This window comes from Centruroides vittatus, unplaced genomic scaffold, assembly GCF_030686945.1.
Source record: "Centruroides vittatus isolate TY-2023 unplaced genomic scaffold, ASM3068694v2 contig_1074, whole genome shotgun sequence".
In the NCBI taxonomy this organism is placed as follows: domain Eukaryota; kingdom Metazoa; phylum Arthropoda; class Arachnida; order Scorpiones; family Buthidae; genus Centruroides; species Centruroides vittatus.
The window spans coordinates 1-23,685 of NW_027120692.1; the positions used below are offsets into that span (position 1 = coordinate 1).

At 27.8% G+C, this 23,685-nt stretch overlaps 1 protein-coding gene across 5 annotated transcripts in view; it reads right to left on the reverse strand.

Moving 5' to 3' along the window:
• Positions 1–1,529: 1,529 nt before the first annotated feature.
• Positions 1,530–23,685, reverse strand: part of LOC136973095 (pecanex-like protein 1) — a 133,108-nt gene continuing 110,952 nt past the window's right edge. For 4 of the 5 annotated variants that reach the window (XM_067267825.1, XM_067267817.1, XM_067267808.1 and 1 more), the window contains 11 exons: positions 19,786–20,001; positions 19,039–19,098; positions 14,852–15,045; positions 13,604–13,834; positions 11,852–11,955; positions 11,425–11,572; positions 9,209–9,360; positions 7,355–7,433; positions 6,888–7,162; positions 5,821–5,933; positions 1,530–3,317 (listed from right to left, as the gene is read on the reverse strand). In XM_067267825.1, coding sequence (XP_067123926.1) covers positions 2,512–3,317; positions 5,821–5,933; positions 6,888–7,162; positions 7,355–7,433; positions 9,209–9,360; positions 11,425–11,572; positions 11,852–11,955; positions 13,604–13,834; positions 14,852–15,045; positions 19,039–19,098; positions 19,786–20,001 — 2,378 coding nt within the window. In that variant the 3' untranslated portion in view covers positions 1,530–2,511. The remainder of the gene's footprint in view (positions 3,318–5,820; positions 5,934–6,887; positions 7,163–7,354; positions 7,434–9,208; positions 9,361–11,424; positions 11,573–11,851; positions 11,956–13,603; positions 13,835–14,851; positions 15,046–19,038; positions 19,099–19,785; positions 20,002–23,685) is intronic. The other variant, XM_067267802.1, reaches the window with a different exon arrangement.

Here is a 23,685-nt window from a genome sequence, read left to right on the forward strand (position 1 = left end):
TTTTGGAGGGCCGACTCGCTTAAACAAGGGTCGGCGGGTTAGAGGCGGGTTAAGATTGCGACAAAAGCAATCTGTGTCACTATACCCAGGCCGTAACAGCGGCAGTAACAAGTTAGATACCGATCTTGACATTTTTTTAGATAGCTTGGAATTTTTACCAGTAAATTGATCCAGATATTCATCACCTTGCTGCCCTCATTGTGGTTCAGGCCAAAACCCACAATGAGTATAAAAAAGGCATTCTTAGTGCTTTCAGAATGGAGAGTTAAAAACAAAATGGGGAAAAAATAGATATGAATTTGAAAGTAATATCTCAAAAAGATAACAGAGGTAGAGGATTACAATGGTATAGATAAGAGACTAATCACATTGCTACTGGTAACATTAAAAGACACTTTTATCATCAGAATGCAACTTTATTACTGGTATGCATTTCGGTACAAAAGACCATCATCAGCCATACATAAAAATATTTAGGTATCTGTTGTATAAACATATATATGTACAGAAACTGACAATTATAATCTACAATTTTAAACAGATTTATTTTCACCACACTGTACAGTACTGTGAGAATTACACATTATGAAAAGGCCTATTATATGTAAAAAGAAACCATAGCAGTGTGATAAGTCTATGTTATCTCTACCATTGTAATTTTTGAGATATTAATATCAACAATTTTTGAGATTAGAAGTTCTTTTACGAATATGAATTGTTAGTTAGTTCTTACCACAAGGCTGACATCAAATTTACTAAATAAAATGGGCTGCTTCTTCAGACTACATATTTTGAGTAATGATTAGGATGTATTAAATGTTGGTTAATGTATGGTAGGATCAGTTAAATAAGCATGACTATTACTGTGATGATTTACATTTAATTGATTTTAGTACAAATCCATCCATCAATGCTATTTTCGATCAGTTTTGAAGGAAGTTTTCAAAAATGAAATCTGGTCGAAAATAACAGCGATGGATGAATTTATAGATGATAATTGTCTGCCAACTTACTTGAACCAGATTAGAGTTTGCATAAATTAACTGCTGGATCTGATAATATATATAACGATAAATAAATTATATACACAATCAGAATTATCCAGTTAGAGTAAAACAATTATATAAATGATGTGATTATTTTATCCCAACTGAGTTTGAATTATTTAATTTTTCATAAAAGAAAAAAATTATGCCCGTTTCAAGAAAATTAGTATCCATAACAGAAAATATTAGAAATTTTTTGAACTTTTCAAACTAGCAAATAGAGAAAAAGTAATTTATTCATAAAATTTTTAAATATATAAATATGAAAAAAAGACAATATTGTAAATATTTTTTACAAAATAATTTAGGGTAGTGTGGTATTAAAAATCCACAGTAAAATTAATTATTAGTTCTTCAGACTTTCAATCACTACAGTGGAATGACTGTAACAATAATTCTTAGGATGGAGTTAACAGAGTATATGAACTAATCACTCGAATGAAACAATTACATTGTGTATATATTTTTGAATAAAAATATGAGTAAAGATCATATATTAATATTTAATTTGTATTTTAATCTCTCATACAAATGTTTTTCTAAGATAAAAATTTGTACATTTAGATATTGGCTGTTACAGATAAAAAAATGAAACATAAAATGCCAAACAATTAATATTTTTCCCAATTTAACACATAGTTTGAGACAACATATCTACAATTATGGTATTCTTGAAGCACATTTCCACAATTAAAGGCAGTTGGAATATACTGTAATTGGCATTGCTTTGGTTTTCTTTGTATTTTTTTGTTTTTTTTGAAAAAACTATATTTTTAACTATACAAAGTAGGCATACTAGTTTTATACATTCTCAGTCAAACATTTTATTATTTTCTTTTTTATTTGCATATTGCTTCTGGAAACAGTGGTACCGCAAATATAACCAAGAGTGCTACCATCGAATTTTCGTTTTCCAAATGTACAGATATAAATTTAAGGATATGTGGCACCATCTAATTCCCATGACTAGTTAATCTATAAATTTTAAGTTTATCTGTACATTTTTTATGTTCCTTGCAGAAATTATCACATTAAGTAATTCTTATCATTTACGTGATTTTAAATAACTGAATCGGAAGGCAAGATATTTCATGCAAAAGCCCACTGTACACCTATGTAACTTACTGTGTATTTGCATTTTAATTGTGGCACTATAATGTTGAATTATGTCAGTTTTTTTTTTTTAAAGATCCCTGGATTAACTAAGAATTTGATTTAGAGTAGAGTATGAAATGGATAAATTTTGATGGGTGGATGGTTTTTAGCATTTTATAATTTTAAATTTTCAAAGGCAAATTGCATGTAGGAAGAAAAATTCCTAGGCTAGTAGGAATGGAGCACCCTTCACTTCTGTGCACTGCACAAACAATACATCAGTTTATGTTGATACTTGTTCCTTTATTGATGATGCCTTTCAAAAAATGAAAAGAACCAGTATGAAACTATGAATATGTTACAGTTATTTTCACAATGCTTTGGAAATTGCACTGTCACTATTATTCTCACCTTGTCCTTTGTTATTAGTGAGCATTGCACTTAAATTTTTATTCACTTTATATATACTTCTTGATCCTTCTTTATCACTATTCCAATTAGGTTTATTATGTACATTATCATCTATGTTAAAACTGTGATCACCAAACACTGAACAATGGTCCCTGTCATTAAATCGTACTTGATTATAAGTAGCTATACAACTGCTAAGCAGTCTGTCACTAGGTTCTCTGCTAAGGAGAGTCAAATGTCCTTCGGTAAGATTGCAACCATTAGAATTAATGTTGCTCACAGGTTCATTAGAATTAATGTCAGATGCACTCAGACCTCTTGCGGTCATGTATGGTTCTTGATTCACAATACTGTTGCGATTATCTGCTAGATTTCCCATTTGAAAGCTGCTAAAAGGTTGATAAAAATCACTTAAATTATCTACTGTTCCACCAATAGCACCTTTACTTCCATTTTGGCTCCCAATGATATTATTTGTTAAAATTGATGTTGCACTAGTAAGACCAATGTTTTCACTGGGAAAAGGACGGAATACACCAATGTTAATTAATGTTGATGATGTAGGTTTTCCTGGTGGGACAGTTGTCATGGCAATGTGAGGAAGTGTACCAGAATTAGTTCGAGTAAATGATCCACTGTTGCGACCAACACTATTTATGGTACTTCCTCTACCTAGACTTCCAGCTGTACTTCGTCCCATATTTTCACAGCTCCCATCACCAGAATGGCTACCCGAATGAGAACCACTTGAATGACTACCTCGTTCTGAAAATAATTATTATAATTACTATTGCAACATAAAGTAATAAGATAAGAGCAAAAATATAAAATATTTTTTAAAAATGAATACCCATTACTAATTGAATAATAACTGTTTTTTATTTTGGAATGATGATTCCATTTTATTAATAATAAATTTAATTTAAAATATAGGAGCTAAAATTTTTATTAACTTTAAAAATATTCTTATTCTTTATATTTTTTAATATTCTTATTCTCGAATGTATCAGAACAAAGAATGATTGAATCATTTATGCTTACCAATAGAAAAACTGAATATAAAGATTTTAATCCTATTGAAATTTATTAATAATTCCTATGAAGTCAATTTTTAATGCTAGGCATGAGGTTAACTTACATATGTGTAACGTAAATAACATAATTATCAGACTTTGCATTATTTATATTAAAGTCAAACAAATATTGGATTAATGATTAAATACTGAGTAAATTCTCTAAATTATTTAATAAATATTAATTTATTTATAATAATTAAATTTAATGAGAGATGGCACCTAACACCTAACTCCAGTGCCAAGTTACTCAGTATTTAATTATTAATAGTGGCGATAATGTAGTCTGATTTAATCTGGCAATCGTTTTGCTTTAACATGCCAATAATACATTTAGAGAAACTTCTTATGAGCCATATTTCTTATACATCACTTCTTTTCAATATTGGAGACTATTATTGCAACCACAGAAAATTTATAACTATGTATATTTTAATTTCTTTTTTGTATTTGTATGCTCTATTATAGGTTTTTATTGCACTACTTATGTCTATGTAATGATTAATTCCAATTTAAAATTGCAGGTATTAAAATTATTCTAAAGAACACTACTGCATTGTACAATTAAAAATATAATTGTCCTTTGTTCTAACTCATTTGTATGACTAATAAAAAATGTTGAGTAAGCCAGATGGCTGAGCAGTTAAAATGGCAGCTTATCTGAGGGACTTGGGATTAAATCTGGATGGGTCAAAAAAATCCAAATTTTTTGGGAATGATCTGTCTGAATACGTTGGGCATGTCCCTCACCATCTCTGCCCCATTATGGACTTTTGAACCCATAATGGGCTTGCCAAAAAGGACCTCTTCATGAGCACACAGCAGAAAAGTTTAATTAAAAAATGGTGGCAGATACAAATTGAAAATATTTCTTTAGTTAAAAAAATAAAACTACTCATTATTCAATCATAAAACATGCATTAATTTTCTTGATACTTTTGGTCTATCTTAACTAAATGATGTTTTGAAAAAAGGACTAGTATCTACTATATAAAGCTGAAAAATTGGCAGTCTCTCTCTTTTTTCTGTCCTGGTATGCCAAAAAACAGCCACTAGTGGTGCCCCTAGCTATTATTTAAATTAAATTAAATTAACAACATAAATTATTTTATATTTTTATTGTATAATATTCAGTATATTCTTATTTTTATTTGTAATTTAGTATGCCCCAATGCCTGCATCGGACCTTTCAACTTGGAATTATATACTATATATATATACTTTTTTTTGAAAACATCATTTAGTTAAGATAATAATAATGACTCTGCATAACTTTTTATATTAGATACAAATTCACGTGTATAAAAATTAAATAAAATCAAGATATATGTTATTATTTGAAATTGTTTGTCATTATAGACTTTTTATGATATATTTAAAGCAAAAAAAAAAAAAAAAAACACAAAGATAGATTTTAAAATTTAGAATTAAAAGATAAGAATACAATGTAATTTTAAGATCTTCTTACATTAAAACTACTCACAATACATGGATTAACAATACTGGGATTAACAATACTGAAAATTAATACTTTGAATTGATGAAGTAAGGAAATATTGAGTAAATTTAAAATCTACATCTATTTAACATTATTAAACAGAATATGATTAATAATTTAACTTGCTATAATTCTGTGCAAGTAACTACAGCAGCATATAATCCACACCAGTTTAAATTCCACATCTGCAAATTGGCTACTGAAAGCATTAGACATACAAATATGCAGATTTGAAAGTATTATCTCAATTATTAAAATGGTCTTTTGGTTTCACTTCTGTTAGCAGTTCATTGTAGATGTATTTATAAAATAGTCAAAATGGAATATTAAGATTAACCTTCTAAATTTCATAGGTGGAATTATAAAAAGGTTGTCAAATAACAAAATTTTATTGTATTATATTATTAAAAATTTGAAGAAAAAAATTTTTAATTTTTTTTTTTTGGTGTCAATTAGAGAGCTTAATATATATATATATATATATATATTATTTTACAATACATTTTATTTCAGCCTACTTATTCAGGAAAAATTAGAGAAATATCAATTAGACATAACTAGTTTTATTTCTTAGAATGATTTGTGAATTCTTACCAGTAGAATATTTTAAGTAAAGTATACTAGCTATTTCTGATTTTTTCATACAGAGATACACACAACTTGCAACAGAAAAAGCATTAAAAATTAATATATTTACCTCGTAAGGGATTATCTGTATTTCCTGTACAACTAACATCATTATCAAAACTTCCATTTCCTTGTCTAGCTGTTCCACCACTTGAACATCCCTCTCCACACCGAGTTCTTAACCTATTATTAATAATAACAACGATATAGTTTATTAAGGAAAAAAATATGGATTATAAATATCTGAATCAGAAAAAAACAAAAAAAAAAATTATAAAAAGGAGATTTTTTTAACACTTTAGAATCAATAACAAAATTAAAATGCATCATTTGTTTCAAAATTATATAAATATTATGTTGTAATCTTTGAAAGATTATTGAAAAAAAGCTTTTTCTGATAGTAATGAGATGATTTGCAATTTCAATTAAATATTTTAAAAGGAATTGTAATAATTTATATTTAAATACATAAATAAAAGCTTATTATAATAAATCTTAAAGCAAGAAAGAGAAATTGTAAAAGAAGGAATATGATTTATTTATTCAGTGCAAGCTGAGAATGGACAGATGTAGAAAATGTTAGCTATAAAACCTGTAATTCTTGGGACAATACAATTTATGCAATTATGCAAATATTGTTGAATTCCTGAATTTTCACCAGGGTCTTTAGAATGATGTTTAAATATAACAGTGACCTGAGTGATATTGTGAAAACTTTTAGTACTGTGTGTTGTTAACATTGGATCCTACAAGGAAAGGTCAGCATCAAGTGTATATATAAAGCGTGTGTTTTTAATGTCATATTCCTCATCATTTTTAAAGAAGAATTGTATTTTATCTTCAAGTTGTTAACCATCTGTTTCTGGCTAGAATTTTTTTTAAAAAAAGGATGAAGATTTAAACTGACCTAAAATTGTTTGTTTAGTCATTATTAATTAAATATATAAATGATTTTATTTTTGTACATTACATTTTCTTCTTACTTTTATGATCTTGTAAATCTTTAACTTGAGTATATGATCATATATATTATTTTAGCTTAATTCTAAATAAATGAATAAATAATCTTCTAGAAGCTAATAAATTTTTATTTTTCTTGAAATTAGAATATTTAGAAATTATCTAAAATTTATTTACCTATTCCACAATCGTAATATTACTCCTTTAAATATAGATAAACTAATAGGACCACCTATGATAGTGCATAATTGATCACTTGTTTCTGCATAAGATGTAGTTAAAGGAGATACATATATGGGATATCCAATTGGTTGATCACACGAAGAATTGATTATATTTCGTAAAGCCTGTTTTGCATTTTGAATACTTCCTCTTTCAGGATTACGATTACGAAGATAAACCAATTCTTGTTGCTGTCCTGCCCATAAACCTCGAACACATTCCCGATTTACCTAAAATTTAATGAAACATTAGGATGTTAAAATTATATAAGTGATAATAATTTAATTTTTTTAAATATTTTAAATACCATTTTATATTATTAACTTAAAATAATAACAGTTTCAGTTTTTATTGTATGACGTATTAAAATAAGTAAATTATAGTGTTTATTTATTTAAAAATAATAGACTTTGATTACTTACTTTGATAACACGAAAACTTAAGTATCTTTTGTTGAGCATAATTATTTTATATTCATCTGCACCATCATCAAAAACATGCCTGAAATTATTATTACAATTTTTACATATCAATAAAACAAATGTAAAAGTGCTATATTGTAACAATGATATCAAATATATTAATATTGAAATTTAATTTATAATACTCTGCTGCAAAAGTCAAAGAAAAAAAAATCTTACTTTCAAGAAATAAAGATTTGAAACAAAACTACATAAAGTTTCTCATAAAATTTAAAACTATGGTCAAAACGAAATCTGTTATGTAATTAAAAAAAATATATCAACTCTCAGAAAGATAAAGACAGAATAACTGTTACTTTGACAGACAACAGTGGCGTAGCAAGGGAAGTGCAAAGGGGTGTATCATGCACTGGGCGCCACTTGCTGAGGGGCGCCCAAATGGTCTCTGAGACAAACTATGTGTGTTTCTGGAAGGGAGGGGGTGCCAGTTATGTTCGCTACACCACTGACAGACAAAACAGTGTTTTGATAAGTAATAAGGAAAGAAAAATGTGACAAAACTGACAACTTTTCATAAAGGAACAGTATCAATAAAAATTCAATAGCAGAAATTTAACAAGACTATAACTTAAAAAAAAGTAAGCTACTAGCAGAATTTATTGTTTTTCAGAATCTTAACAATATCATCCTATAGATTGTTTGAATACATTAAGGTCCACCAGTAATGATGATTAAGACAGCAAGAGTCGAAAAAGAAAATTTGTCTATCACTGAGATGGAGAAAATCTAGAAAAATTTATCAAAAAACAGAAATACAAAAGATGATAAGATTTCCAATTTGTATCAATTAGTAAAGAAGGTTGAAGCAATCAATTTAATCTAGTACTGTTAAGTATAAAAGCTTACATCTTTCTTTAAAACAAGAAGCAATATGTGCTAATACTCATTTTTATCTATAATAAAGTATGAAGGAGAGCATAGAAAAACGAACTCTAAAATTTATTCACACTATTGTTTATAATATATAACAAACTTCACAAATTTAAAAAACAAAATATTTGCTTTAATAGAACAAAAACAAAACATAAAAAAAACTTTTAGTGCTATTGAACTCATATATCATGAACATACAAAAGATTTAACTCCTACTTTAATTTTGAAGAGAAAGTATTTAAAAAGACAAAAGGTGCTCCTTATTCACTTGCAGGAGAATACACCAAGTCAGTGCTAAATTTCATGACGTACTCTATAATCCAAGAGTATGAAAAGTATATTGTATTTATTAAAAAGCAATTATATAGTACAATTTTATTAACACTGAACTAAATATTTAATTGCCAGTTTATTTGGTTTAGTAAGTTATAGATATGCTGAATAGAATATACTTAATATATACTTCAAGTTTATCACAGATTAGTTAAAGTAATGCAAGAATAAGATTATATTATTCAGGTAATAGAAAGAAAAATAAATTTTTTGGAGAATAATTAAAACTGAACTACAAGAAATGATATATATATATATATAGTTGAGCATATTTAGTTCTCCTGTATTTATATACATAAACCTCTTTTGTAGAATATCACTCTTTTTAACTTTACTAATGAGACCTTCCTGCTATATACAAGAACAGAAGAAATCTAGGAAATAAATTACAAAAGAGAGATTGTGACATGAATATTATCTAAAACTGATTGGCGTCACTATAAAGATACATTTGAATTGATAATTTGAAAATGAACAAAAAATAAAATAAATAAATAATAATAAAAAAAAAAAGAAAAAGAATTTGACTATATTCAGTCGAGATCTGAAAATTAGTTATCTGTATATAAATTGAAAAGATTTATTAACCTAAGAGCTAAGAGAGAAGGAACACTGGATAAAACTGCATTTCTCCATGTTGGATCAGCTTCATGAGATATCACAAGTGTTTTTTCATAGGTTCCAATAACATTATATAGGGTTGCATGATCTTCATATTCATCAGCAGACATAAAGTGATCCTGAAAAATAAAATTGTAATTGTCTATTTTAAAAATTAAAAAGTTTTAACTATTAATTTATTATGATAGATTAAAGTTCAATAATTCTTGTAAATTTAGTTAAATGTTAAAAGAAATTTTATATTATGCATAAAATCAATATCATTTCAAATATTCCATTCTCAATTTTTTGATTAAAAAATTAAGATAAAGAAGGCATTAGAAGTTTGCTTTGTGTTTTGTTGCTCTGTAATTTCTACATAGTTTAAAATGACATAGACTTTCTATAATGGAATGTTGTTATAAGATATGCAGATATTGTAAGCAGTCTAAGTTAATAAATTGTATTTTGTCTTTTCAACTTTGATATCCCTAGTATAGGCTTTCAATTCTATAATTATCTGCTTGATATTGTTTCCCTTAGGCTTTGAAATAAATTTGGATCCAAGATAGCAGATCAATTAACTCAGTAAGCAAAAGATACATCCAAATAATTAGTGAAGTGCATATCTTGTTTAATAAGTGCAAAACTATAATGAGAACGAGAAAGACCACCATCATTTTTTTTAACTAATTGAAATTTTTCATTCTTCCAAATGAATGTAAAAAAAAGGATTCAATTTTTCTATTTGTTCATATATTGAATTAAGAATGCAAATGTCAAAAAAATTCTTCCAAGTAATATAATATTAAGCTCAGTGTTTTGTATGAGTTTTAATCTAAGTCATCTTTCTAAGATTCCAGCAAATTTGTTGAACAAATTTAAAAACTGGAGATAAGCTTTTGAGGAAAATTTGACAAAACTTACAAAAAAAAAAACCAGATTGCTCATTAGTAAAAAATTATTTATTTTTGTATTGAAATCTAATTTAAAATCAAAGTGTTTTTTAAATTCAGCAATTTATAAAAACATATTGATGGCCTAAAGTGAAAAACTTATAATGTAAAATTGCAACATTTCAAGGAAAATGAAAAACAATAAAAAATTATGGGTTTAGATAATTGAAACATTTAACAGTATAAGAACATCAGCTTTAATATGTGTACTTTCGGATTTTGAGAAATAAACTTGACATGAAGGCCAGAAAGTAATTTTATGACTTACAAAGTTTTCACTCTAGATTTAAATTTATAATTTTCCATCAATATTTAAAATATTTAATTTAACTTTTAATCAATGATGGATTTTTGTAGCCATGTCCATGAAGTTGACACTGACAATGAAAATGATATGGAATTAGTGTGATTGATCTGGTGGACCAAAGCATAAACCCATTTATAAGGTTATTTTACACAGTATGCCTAACCTACATTTTATCACACCTGAGAATATGTCTAGAAGATTTGTTGGTGACTCAATGTTTACATGATGCACTAGAATATGACTTTCCATTGTTCTGCCTTGTGAGTATACACAAGGACATTCATTTATCTTGAGAATGGTAAGAAAATAATCTAATGTAATTCAGATTTTGTCTGCAATTAGTTTGCTGATGTCATAAAAAGTGAAAAATTTGAAATATTGTGTGTGTTGTGACTTGTGAAATGAAGATTGCCAATAGGTTGCAAATTTGTTCAAATGAGGCAAATTCATACAGGTTGTGGTTTTTGAGGGACAAAATGCCAGCAGTAGTTGTACAGTACCATGTAAACCAGCTGGCTTTTGGTCTTTCTAAACAGAAACATGAACAAACACTCCTGCATACCTAGTGGCAATGTGTAGGAAAGGCAGTAGAGGAAGACCAATGGGTAAAAATACAAATAAGGAAATGGCAGAATTAGACAGGAAAAGAAAAAGTGATTTACACTTTTATTTAAGTTTTTATTTCAGAGAAAAAAATTACATGATCATAGATAGAACTTAGTTTACCAAATTAGGGTCCCATACAAGTGCATATTCAGTAATTCACCATAGCTTTTAATACACACAATTCATTTATATAAAAATAAATATAGTATTATATTGTATTTTCAAATATGTTATGTTTAAATAACTTTTAAATTTGGCATAAAATGTAAATAAAAAAAATTATCATCATCTCATATTATTTATCACTTATAACAAAAAACCTAAAATTATTTTACCTGATGTAATTTTAATGCCATCCTTACACTAGGAGCAACTACTTTGCGTAACAATTCCATATCTTGAAAAACCCATTCATCTCGTACTGAAGTTATTCGAAAATCACCTTTGAAGAGGGCATGCAATCCATGCAATAAGAAATCAACACTAAAAAATTAAATTAAATTTTTAAAGACTATTTTATCATTATAATCAAAATAAAAATTACAAATTTAATTTTTTTCAATGAAAAAATTTGATATGTATAATTTTTAATAATTGATAATTTAATGATATAGTCTATTCCAATCATACATATACATATTTGAACACACAGACTATTATATGCCTGATGCATGTAGCAAGTGTTTTCTTTCATAACTTTACATTGTAAAAATATTTTGTAGATATTAAACTATTTTAGACTTACTACAAAAATAAACTTACCTTGAAACAGAATTATGAGAAGCTGTTCCCAGTACACGTCTTGCTAGAAGACTCAAACAAAAACATAATGAAACAAGACTTGAGTCTCTCTCACTGTCAACCTTCTAAGACAAAGATCAAAATTAATGTCAAGATTTTATATTTTAAAATATAAATTCTTATAAAAATTAAAAAAACTGATAAAACTGGTAGATTAAATTTACTTTATTACTATAAATTTTTTATTTAGTTATTTCCTTGTTTTACTTTATCTTGGATGTAAATTTTTAATGGTAACAAAAATATATTTTTGATAAATAGATAATTTTTCAACTGTTAATAGTAATTTAAATAATTACAGAATTATCTTACAAATATTTTGCATTGTATCATACGATTTATTTCAATTGCAAACCTAAACAAAATATTAACTAACGACGATGTTTTATGAGACTACTTATAGGTAATATTTGGAAAAAGATCCCCAACTACAACTTATCTTGTCAATGCATTAATAAATTAGATGAAATTTTTCATTTCTGTTACTTTTATTTTTTGTTTTCACATTCAGATTGTAATACAATAAATAGCTTGTTAAAAACAATTAAAATTTACCATATTCTTTGAAATAAATGTTATATATATATACATATACAGTGGTGCCTCATATAACGTACTTAATCCGTTCCAGGTGCACGTCCGTTAAGTGAAATGTCCGTTATACGAAACGCATTTCCCCGTAGAAATAAATGTTAAAATATCTAATTCGTTCCGCAGCATAAAATAACCGTACTGTATCATAAAAAAATTAACATGGGGTGCGTTCTTTTATTTCTCCACGTAACTCTGCGTGAGCGACATCCATTTAAAAATTCCTGCGGAATGCGTTCCTAAATTCTGGTGGGAGTGCGCGCCGTCGAACGGCAAAAATGGCCACTTGTCAGTGGCGTAGCGTGGGAGGAAAATTTCGCTGCCCCGTATTTAGGCATTTTTACAAGATATTATTATTTATTGTAAAATTTTGTCGTCCCCTATAAGTGCCGCCCGGGGCGAGCCGCCACTGCCGCTTGTAGAAGTAGTTTACGATGGAAAGCAACATGGCATTCTCCATGGCTCAGATAGTTTCGTTTCCGGGTCCATTATGTGGTTTTATGAATGAAAATTTAGAAATTGTGAAAGCGCGAGTTAGCGCACGCGGTGATGTAAGTGTCTTTACGAATTTTTTTCGAATGGTAGCTGGCATTCTATTTTTTTTTCCGTGTCTATTTTGAATGCTCTTTCAACAAATAATCCATTTTATGGTTAAATTTTACAATTGGGACCCTTCTTTTGCCTTTAAAAGCTCATATTTTAGAATTATAGATTTCTCCATCACGATAATATCGATGGTACGGGCGCTGCCATCTTTCTTTATTTCACCATCATTCCTAAATGCCTACAAACAGAAGCGCACTCCCGTAGTAGCAGAGACGCAGAGCGACTGCTATTAAAGAACGCACCCATGGAGCAGTCACCAATTATGCCAGAAAGTCCATTGTTCGCAGCCAGTCCATTGCTCGAGTCACGTAATGGCCAAACAGAAAGTCCGTTGTTCGCAGCGTCCGTTATTTGAGGCGTACGTTATACGAGGCACCACTGTATAAAGATTGAATATACTATTTTATTCCAACTAAAATAACTGAATTTTTTCAAACTTTCATCATTTGGGTTACAATTTCATAAACCAAGATGGTTTTTAATCTATAGAAATTATTTTATGGAATTCTAACTTGCCTTTTCTCTTCGAGATGAACAATATTGTATCCAATCAAGATAAACATTGCAAAAGCTATTTCGAGATACTCCAGATGCATGAAAATCATAATCTTCATCAACATTCATGTTAAATACTGGATCTAAATCTGCATAGTTTTTGTCAAGTGTTGGTTTTAATGCTTCTTGTATAGAGTCAGAATTTAACCATTCTTCTAACCGTGATGATGTCAAAGTGTAATAGACTATACTCTAAAAAATAATTTTAAATAAGCATTAGGTATACATTTATTCCAATAACAGAAAGAAAAACTAATACAATACAGTATAGTCTTGTTTTATATTTAACTGATATATATAAATTCATGCTTTCAAAGATGGCAAATGGTTAAGTTAACTCTTAAGAGTTAGCAAATTACACTTCTCCATCTAAGTTAGAAAACTGTACATTGTATTTTTCTAAAGTAGTATTCTTGAAGCAATTTAATAAAATATTGCTTTGTATATTCAAAAACATTAAACAAAAATGTTACTAATTGTAATAAAATGTTTCAACATATTTTGATTAATTGTAAATGACTGTTTAAATGTCTAGAGAATCATCAGGGAATATCTGGAGCAGAACACAAATTTATGTAAAATTTTTACTTTTTGAGGTACCTGCTAATATGTAAACCTGCTTAAACAAGACCATACTGTATAACAATATCAAGCAAAATCTAAACGTTTATAGTTTTTAACTAACATTTCTAAAAAATTATTAATTTTATAATTTCTCTTCTTATACTAAAAATAAAATCAAATTAAACATCATCTAACTTATATAAAGAAATATACTTTTATTTAAAACACTGATCATCATACAATACTGAATATTAAAAATCTAGATTTCAATCCTCCTCTTATATAAATGTTTTCAGATTTACTGATTAATTGAATACAATAGTTACTCCACACTACAGCAATAAAATTAGTAAATTGCTAGAAGATATGTTAAAATAAATAAAATATAATAATATTCAGTATAATGATGTCAAATTTTAATTAAAAAATGAAGGTTTTAGAATTAACTATGATAATGAAATACTTAGGGTTAATAATATTGTTAATGCTTTGAACTACAGTAAATCTGTTTAGCTATGGCTGTGAACAATTATTACAAGATAATACAAACTTTAAAATATACTGGCTAATGATTTTAATGAATATTGATGTTCAATATAAAAAAATTTTTTAAATTAAAAAAAAAAAATTAGTAAAAATTCTTACTTTCACATAATAAGTTATAAGAGCTTTTCTCAAATCAAAAACTTGCAGCATTGATACAGCACTGTTATCTGATATACTATAACCTTCTAAAACATATTTTGTAGCTGTTACTTCCCATGCCAGCCATCTTTGATTAAAAGCTGCATTAATGGACAACATATGAGGAAGATGGCCTGATTCACAACAGCAGCAACCTATAAAAATTAAAATGTTTAAAATTAAATTTATTAATATATTAATAAGAAAAAAACGTACATTTATCAGAATTTTTACAATCTTTTAAATTTTACTTATTTCAATATCAAATTAAAATGCAAATAATTGCAGGAAATAAAGAAACATCACCAAACGACCAAAAATTTAGATATTATTTAAGGCAATTGTTTGATGTTTCTATATACATATTGGGCTTCACGATGTTTGATATAGCAGGAAATATTCTACTATATAAGAGAGAAAAAATATCTCAATTTCAATAAAAAATATACAGTGATACCTTGATTTTTGTTGATAATCCTTCCAAAAACAATCAGCAAAATCCAAAACCAACGAAAACCAAGGCAATTATTTCCATATGAATCAATGTAAATCCAATTAATTCATTCTAGACACTCCAAAGTACATACCAAAAATGCATTTTATAGAGAATAAATATAGTGTTTAACACTAAAAACAATAAGAAATTAATACAAAATGAATATAAAAGACTAATGTACAGAATAAATGAACATTTAACATAGCATTTGAAGGGCTGCTGGCTCTGGAAACTTTCTTTGGTCCCATGATGGAGTTAAAAGGAAAGTAAAGCAATGGAATTGTTTGGCTAGATATGTGGGTAATGCTCATACAACAAGAAACAATGCTACACCAAACAGGAAAACAAGTGGGTCACTCTTTGTTTTTGCAAAATTAGCAGTGAGGTCACATTATAAGTTTAATTCATTTATTAAATAATTTAGAATCATCTGGAAAAAAAGAACTGACCGGGGTGGGGTTTGAACCCGCAACCTCCACTTGCCTTGCAATTTGCTTGCCAGTTGCACCACTCAGACCCTGAGCAAGCCTTCACTTCCAGATGTATTTAAATTTATATATTATTTATAGCCCGATTACTTAAGGCAATCATTTGGTTATGTATCTATATATGTCTTTCAGGATATTTGATATATTAATAGTTTACAAAAGAAAAAAAAAGCTTTTCAATTTGTGAATTGATAAAGCTTATTCTCAAGTATATCATTAATATAGTTACAAAAAAATAGTAAAAACCCTTAAGTAGCATGTATGAAATTTAAGCATTTTATATGTCAATATTTGAAAAAAAATCACATGACAGTAAAATGCCATTAAATATTTAAAAATTAATAAAGAATCAGAGTTTAGCAAATAATTATAGAAATCTAAGAAATAAAACTAAGAAAACTATCTCAAGAAAAATGAGAAAGATGCAGGAACTTATTTAGTAAATATGTTTAAACTTAAAAATAAAAGTAACTTTGTTTATGTGATAAGAAACAGCAGAGTTCAAAATAGTAACTTTTGGCTGAAGGCAAAAAAAAAAAAAAAAAAATTACAACCTACTATGTATTAAGAATAGATCACCAAAGTATTGCTTTAATAACCATTAAGATAAAATTACACAAAAGATTTAAATTTAATTATTTTTAGTTTCACAGTCAAACCTTGTTAATACAAAATTGAAGGTATTTAAAAATTGGCACTTTGTATTAATGAGATTTGTATTAAGTGAAATTTAAAAAAAATTAATTGAATGGCAAAAGCCAAATTTTATCCCAGATATTTCACTGTTTCATCTTGTTTGGATATGCTTAAAAATAAATAAAAACAAACTTATCAGGTGCTCAAAACAGACATTTTATTGAGATACAATAGCTTAAAGAAAGAATCAATGCTCATTTTTTTAACATTAGTTAGAGTTGGTAGAATAATGATTGAAGCTACTAGATATAACAAGCTGACCTAACCACCAAATTGAATCCAGGAGCTGGATAGACAACTTTACAGATTTAAAAATAACTTATCTGCTTGGATTTCAATGGAAACATTTCTTAATTTGAAAATTGCAAATTAATTGCAATATTTAATATTGTAATTCAGTTGTTTTGTTATTAAGCAATTAAAAATAAGAACTATTTTGTAAAACTACAGAGTTTTAATTGAAAGTCTCCAATTTTTATTAACTTCTGGTTTCCAATGTGCATGCTAACTGCCAACTAATTGTTCAGCATCGTCACAGTATAAAAAGCACCAGCTATAAGAGAGAGTGCAATCTTTTAAGTTAGAATGAATGTCATTGGTTTAATATATATCTGCATTATCAATGATAACAATAGTATTGAAATCATAAGCATTGTGACCAATCTTAAAATTGAAAAACATGCCCGTGGTTATGATTTGAGTTGTGTTTTGCTATTCTGGTTTGTTTGACTTTGGGGAAGCTGAAAGCAGTGTGCTTTGTATTAGACATAATGTAATTGTTATTGAATTCAGAGGACCACAACATACTTCATATTACATATGAATTGATATCTTGTATTAACTAGACTTATTAACATTAAAATACCCATTCTCATTCATGGAATCGCAAATCTACTTTGCATTAACACAGACTTTGCATAAACTGATAATATTGTAATGGGGTTTAACTATGTAAAATTTAATAAAATTTCTGACATAATAAACCTGAAGTATGGTGATAAAAATAAAGATAAAGAAGTTCCCTAAAACATGTATGAAAGAATATCAAACGAAGCTTTCCATAGCATTCATAGCCAAGTCAGAGAAGTAAATAGAATAGCCTGTTTCAGGTGATGCTAATTTTACCCCAAATTTCACCTTCCATATGCCCACTGTAAAAGTAAAAGACCATGACAGTGAGAACTGATCACAACTAAGATTCTATCCTGGTTTATCCAGCTCTAATATCACTAAATCACCAAGGGCCTTTAATGCAAATAAAATTCAATAAACTATTGCAACCTTAAGGATAGTTTTTAATATAAGTAACCATTAAACAATTATTTAAGCTTAAAGACAATGAAGTACACAATAACTCCATAAAGCAAAAGTGAGTCAAAATTATAAAATTGTTGTAGTAGTACAGTAGTATAATATAGTATAGTTTTACATATTACTTTGTATAGTTTCTCTAATAAATATATATGTTTAAGATATGTAAACAACAAATATAAAATACATTAAAAATTATTAATGATTTAAAAGATTTAATACTTTCACTTTTGACCAACAGAAAATATTGCAATTTTATTTTTCTTGGAATTTTCCAGGAACATATTACAATTCCAGGGAATTAAATTTAGATCAAATGAAAAAACCTGGATCTTTGGATTTCAGAGATCCTAGAAAGGAAACCCTAATGGTAGCTAATAGAATTAACTCTTATTTTTTCAGTATTTTGAGAAATAGGAGATACAGTAGAGCATCGATTATCTGAGTCAATTGGGGACTGGAGTTGGTCAAATAACTGAAAAAACGGATAACCGAAAAGTATGAAAAAATACATTATTAGTATAGTATATTAGTATATCCCATGTAATTAGTATATTAGTATATTGCTATTAACCTACTTTGCATTGAATTTTCATCGATGTTAAGCCTAACAAATTTTTTTTAAAATAATAATCGTCGCTATTGTATTGTTAAAAATTATTTCTTTATTTTGCACAAAATAAATACAGTACTGTACTGTATATTGAAAAATATATTCGGGTTACATATTTTACATAAAGTAAGCCTATATATTAGAAAAAGGAGTCCAAAATTTTCTTTTGCTTCACAGCTGACACTCGTTTTTTGCCACTAAATCTCGCACACATTTTAAAAACAGCTATTGGATAGCATTGTTAAATAAAATTAAGCCTCATTTAAATACTGGCTTCCCTTTCATGGTCGAGCCAATGTTGCCAGCTAAAACACGCAAAAACTTAACAAAAATAATATTAAAGTAGCCAAGACATAACCAAATATTGTAGCGCTACATCACTAGCGGACATTTGAATTTGCCGACTAGAACGCTGTCGGTTAACCGATGTGACGGTTGATCGGGAGTCAAATAATCGATGCTCTACTGTAATTCCAATTGTGACAGACGCCTGACAGAACTATAGTAAATGCAATTCATAACTGTAATACATTTATGACATTACCTTCATCTTCATCTACACCTTCACTTATTGCTTCTACTTCTCTTTGTTGACAATAAGTACCTAAAAAATAAATGTAATATTTAGTATTAAAATTATACAAATAAAACTTTTATAGCATTAAAATAAATTCAAAACAACCTTTTGAAAAGGTCCTATTTACTAAAATTTAAAATATTTTTGAAGTTTATATTAAGTTCATCAGAATACTTTAACATTTAAATGTCTGTCTTCAGAAGTTGAAGCCCAATGTAGCTTTGAAAACTGTTTAAAGTTTAGTAAATGCGATTTCTTCAAAAATCCATGTTTATTAATAAAAATGTCAATGAAAATAATATCCATTCTAACAGCAACAGTTTTTTTACAAACAAACTGGAAGTAACTTGATCATTTTGAAAATGTAAATAAGAGAAAGTATTCATTATCTCAAAACAACATTAATTAAAACTTAAATGAACTACTTTTGTAAATAATGAAACTCTAATTAGCATATATCATTCATTATAAATATGATAAATCTATTTTTATTAATTTTTAAATATTCATCTCAATAATCATCAGTTAATATCAGTAAGAAAACATTTAATACAAAATAAAATTTTCATAAAGTTTTCAGTTATGCATAATTTGTATGTATAATTTAAAACTGAGATTTAATATAATTATGATTCAAATCTTTCATCATTTAAATTTTAATGAAGTTCATAATGCAATTGTTTGGCAAATATATTTATTTTAATAGGAAATTACCTCTAAATTCCAGTCCTCTAACTTGAAAGGTTACCATTCCATTCCCTAATTCAATTATATGTACTAAACAGTTCAGGTTATCAGAAGCAAGAACAAAACAATCTCCTTGTGAAACATTACCCCATCTTCCTAATGCTAAATCACCATATAAAGAATGCTGAAGTGAACGAGTTAGATGTTCGTAAAAAATTGAATTCAAATTGTTGTCATCTGCACCTATTAAACAAATAAAATTATTTTTTATTTTATTTTTTAGTTTTTATAATTAATTGAGACAAAATATTCAAATTTGCAATACATTAAATTGTACAGTACATAACAATATAAAACAGTTATACTATACAGGTACTCCTCACTTTATGACCTATCTGCTTAACAACCACTCACACTTACGACCAATCGAGTTTCGACCTGCAACTAGGGGGATTCTTTTTCTCAGCTTGAGTGTCGGTCAATGGCAAATGGTGACATGTGCACTAAGCATACTATAATAGTCTTATAGTACTGTAATAGGCTAATAGTCTTTTTATGAATAAATTTGAAGTTTGTTGCATAATTTGTATAATTATACAACGATCCTATATTCCCAGCGCAAGTTCCTCGCTTATCGACCAATTCGCTTAACGACATAGTCGTTGGAACAGAACTCGGTCGTAAAGTGAGGAGTACCTGTATATTATATTTTGTCAATATGATGCAAGTGTATTCATTACATATGATTAATTAGTTCAATATTACAGACTGCAATAGTATGTGTTTTCTTATTATATTGTACTACATGTTTTATTCATTAGAAAAAACAATATTTGGATGTTTTTAAATTATTGATTCTGTTTAGAAATAAGATTTGTATTTAAAAGCTGTCAGCATTTGTTATCTATTTGAGCATTTCAATCTGATATAGTATATAATATGTTACATATCATAAAAAATATAGGACTATTCTAACAACTAATAAAATCTTTAAAATAAATTTGAATATAATTATTTGCACTAATAACTAATTATAGTTGAATTCTTTTATTGCAAGACATAAATTACCACTGAAAATTCAAAAGAAATATCAATGTGTTAAGTTTTTGGTACTTCTGTGAGAAGATTTCTTATAAAATTATGAATTCTATAATCAATTTCTGTATATTATCTTGAAAATAATACACTGAATAAGTGTAATGTATTTGTAATCTATAAAAATGACTGAAATGTATACCTCAAAAAATTTGTTTGTAAAACAACATAATAAATCAATTTGTAGATTCTTATTAGTCGTTCTTTCCATCAACAAAGTTAACTTCCAAACAGATAAATTTATTTTTCAAAATGAAACACAAACACACACACAACATAAGAGTAAAATATGATCACTGTTTCAAGATGTTAAAACAAGAAAATTCATTTTTCATTTTTCTAGAAGTTTCTCCCTATCTATTTTCATTTATATCCATTTCTGCTTTTTCAATTCCATGTTTTCATCTGTATTTCAGTATGAAAGTATAATGTGCACAGTGCAAAATTTATCATATGCTTTAACTGTTCTTTGAAGAATACTGTTCTAACTATAAAACTACTTACTTGAAAAGCCAAAACAATAAAACTGAAGTATGCAATACCATTACAGCTTATATTTACATGATTTTGATATTCCAGAGAATTTGTAGCCTAGTGAGTTTTTTACCATTTTATTGTAAAATTGAAATGAATTAATTTACTAGAAAAAGTGATTGTTACCTTTTAAACACATTTAACTAAACTTTTAATTTCCAGTAACAAAAATTTTTGATGTAAAAATTTCTGACAAACATTTTTCATTCCAATTTTGGAATATCGTTGATGACCTGAAGCAGACCTTGGTTGAGATCAAAAATGTTTGTCAGAAATTTTTACATTAAAAATTTTTGTTACTGGAAATTAATGGTTTAGTTAAATGTGTTCAGTAATTCGTTCCAGTACTGAGAAGAAGATAGTTTTTTACTTCTCCTGAAAAGTTTGCTTTTTGGCATTTACAACTTTATGGCATCTCATGCTTCAAATATAGCAAGTTTATCTGAGACTATTTCCCTACCCATCTATTATCACAAATATCTGGAAAACTCATAGATGTGTGTTTAGGTAGAATACTTGATTTGACTGAAATCAAAAAGTTGATGTTGGATGAGTCACTTATATCAACAATGGCAAACATGTTGAATGACTTGTTTCATTGTTCATAGGTATTCTGTGAATATATAAATTGGAGAAAGTAAACATTGCTATCACCATTGGCAGGGACATGTTGTAGATGAATGTGCCCATGTCATCTATTATGTCATCTTTTTCAATTCTTACGCATTATTTAAGACAACCACTGGATAACATTATCCAAAATTATTTTGCAGTTCAATACTGGAGCATCATGTCTGTATTAGGATCACAATGTTCATTATACTATTTGGTCATGAAAAATATTAATTCATTTGATCTCATTGTTGAGGCACACAGGCTAAATGGAATTATGGCTTGTGTGCCTCACATGGCTCAAAAATATATTACTGGTCACTAGAAATACAGTCTAATGAGTTACAATTCCAATTGTTTCAAGCTGATGGGACGATATATAACAAAAACACAATGAAACAATAGATCTACATTTCTTGCTGAAAAATGTATATAATGAATTTTGATTAAATCAGATGTTTTCTGAGAAATATTACTAAAATTTTCAAAAAAATTTAAAAATTTCTATGGACAATCCTAAAATTTTTCTGTAATTATGAAACTGTTTACATTTTGTTTTACAAATGTAAATGTTTTTAGTACTTTCATTTTTTATAATCTTTAGCACAAACTTAGTGTTTAACTGTATCTGTAGATAGAAACAAATTTCCTGAAAATATTTAAGTAATATATTTACTTCACCAAATAACTTTTTTTTAAACTTATTAATAGAGGAATCATTCATTTGCTTATAGTAATGCATAATTTTTACTGATTAAGAAATAAAACAGGGTTTTGTTAAATACTGTATATAAATATTAGTGTTGTGACGAATAGTATATTTGCCCTGAGACCGAATTCTGAATATTCGGCCAAACTATTCGGATTGATCAATGCACATACGAAAGTTGGTGCGCAAACCGCATTATGGCAATGACCCTGCTCTCTATTGGCGCGGTCATTACGCTTTGCCAATCGTGTTAATTCTTGACAGTTGTAGCGGACAGACAAGAGTGTCATGGCAGTATGTGATAAATGATAATATCGACTCTGAATAACAATGAAATGACCTACGTGTAAATAACGGAAAAAGAACAGATAAGGACCGTGAAGTGAAAATAAATATGAAATTAAGTTGATAACATAATCAAACAAGTTGAGGCAGCTTATTGGTGCAAAATTTGCGACCGTCAATCCTAATAACTTTGTTATTTGGCATTGATGGCCGCAAATTAATAATGTTGTTCTCATAGACTTCAGAAAGTTAAATACTTGTAATGAAAGTCACTTAGCATGCACAGGCGAAAGCCTGGGGCCGTTCAGGCTACCAAGCTGTCTCGAATCTGTGAAATCATAACTGTGATTTATACCGACATCATATCTGTCTCTTTTCTCCGTTATCACCAGGCTATGAGTCACGTAATTGTAAAATGGGAAATCTACGATGGAAAAGTAACGCATTGAAAGTATTGTGCACGCACATTATGATGTATGCGTAGGCATACATGGACTAAAGCAATAGAGGAAAGAGAAAGAGAAGAGCAAAGATGAGCACTTAAAAAGAAGGATAGGCAGGGTCAGACCCTCAGATGTGCGATGACTCTTGAACGAATAGGTGTGTATGTGTGCTGATCTTTGTAATTGCGACTAATATTATTTTGTTTTTTATTTTGTGCACGTTATAAGTTGTAAATAAATATAAACAAA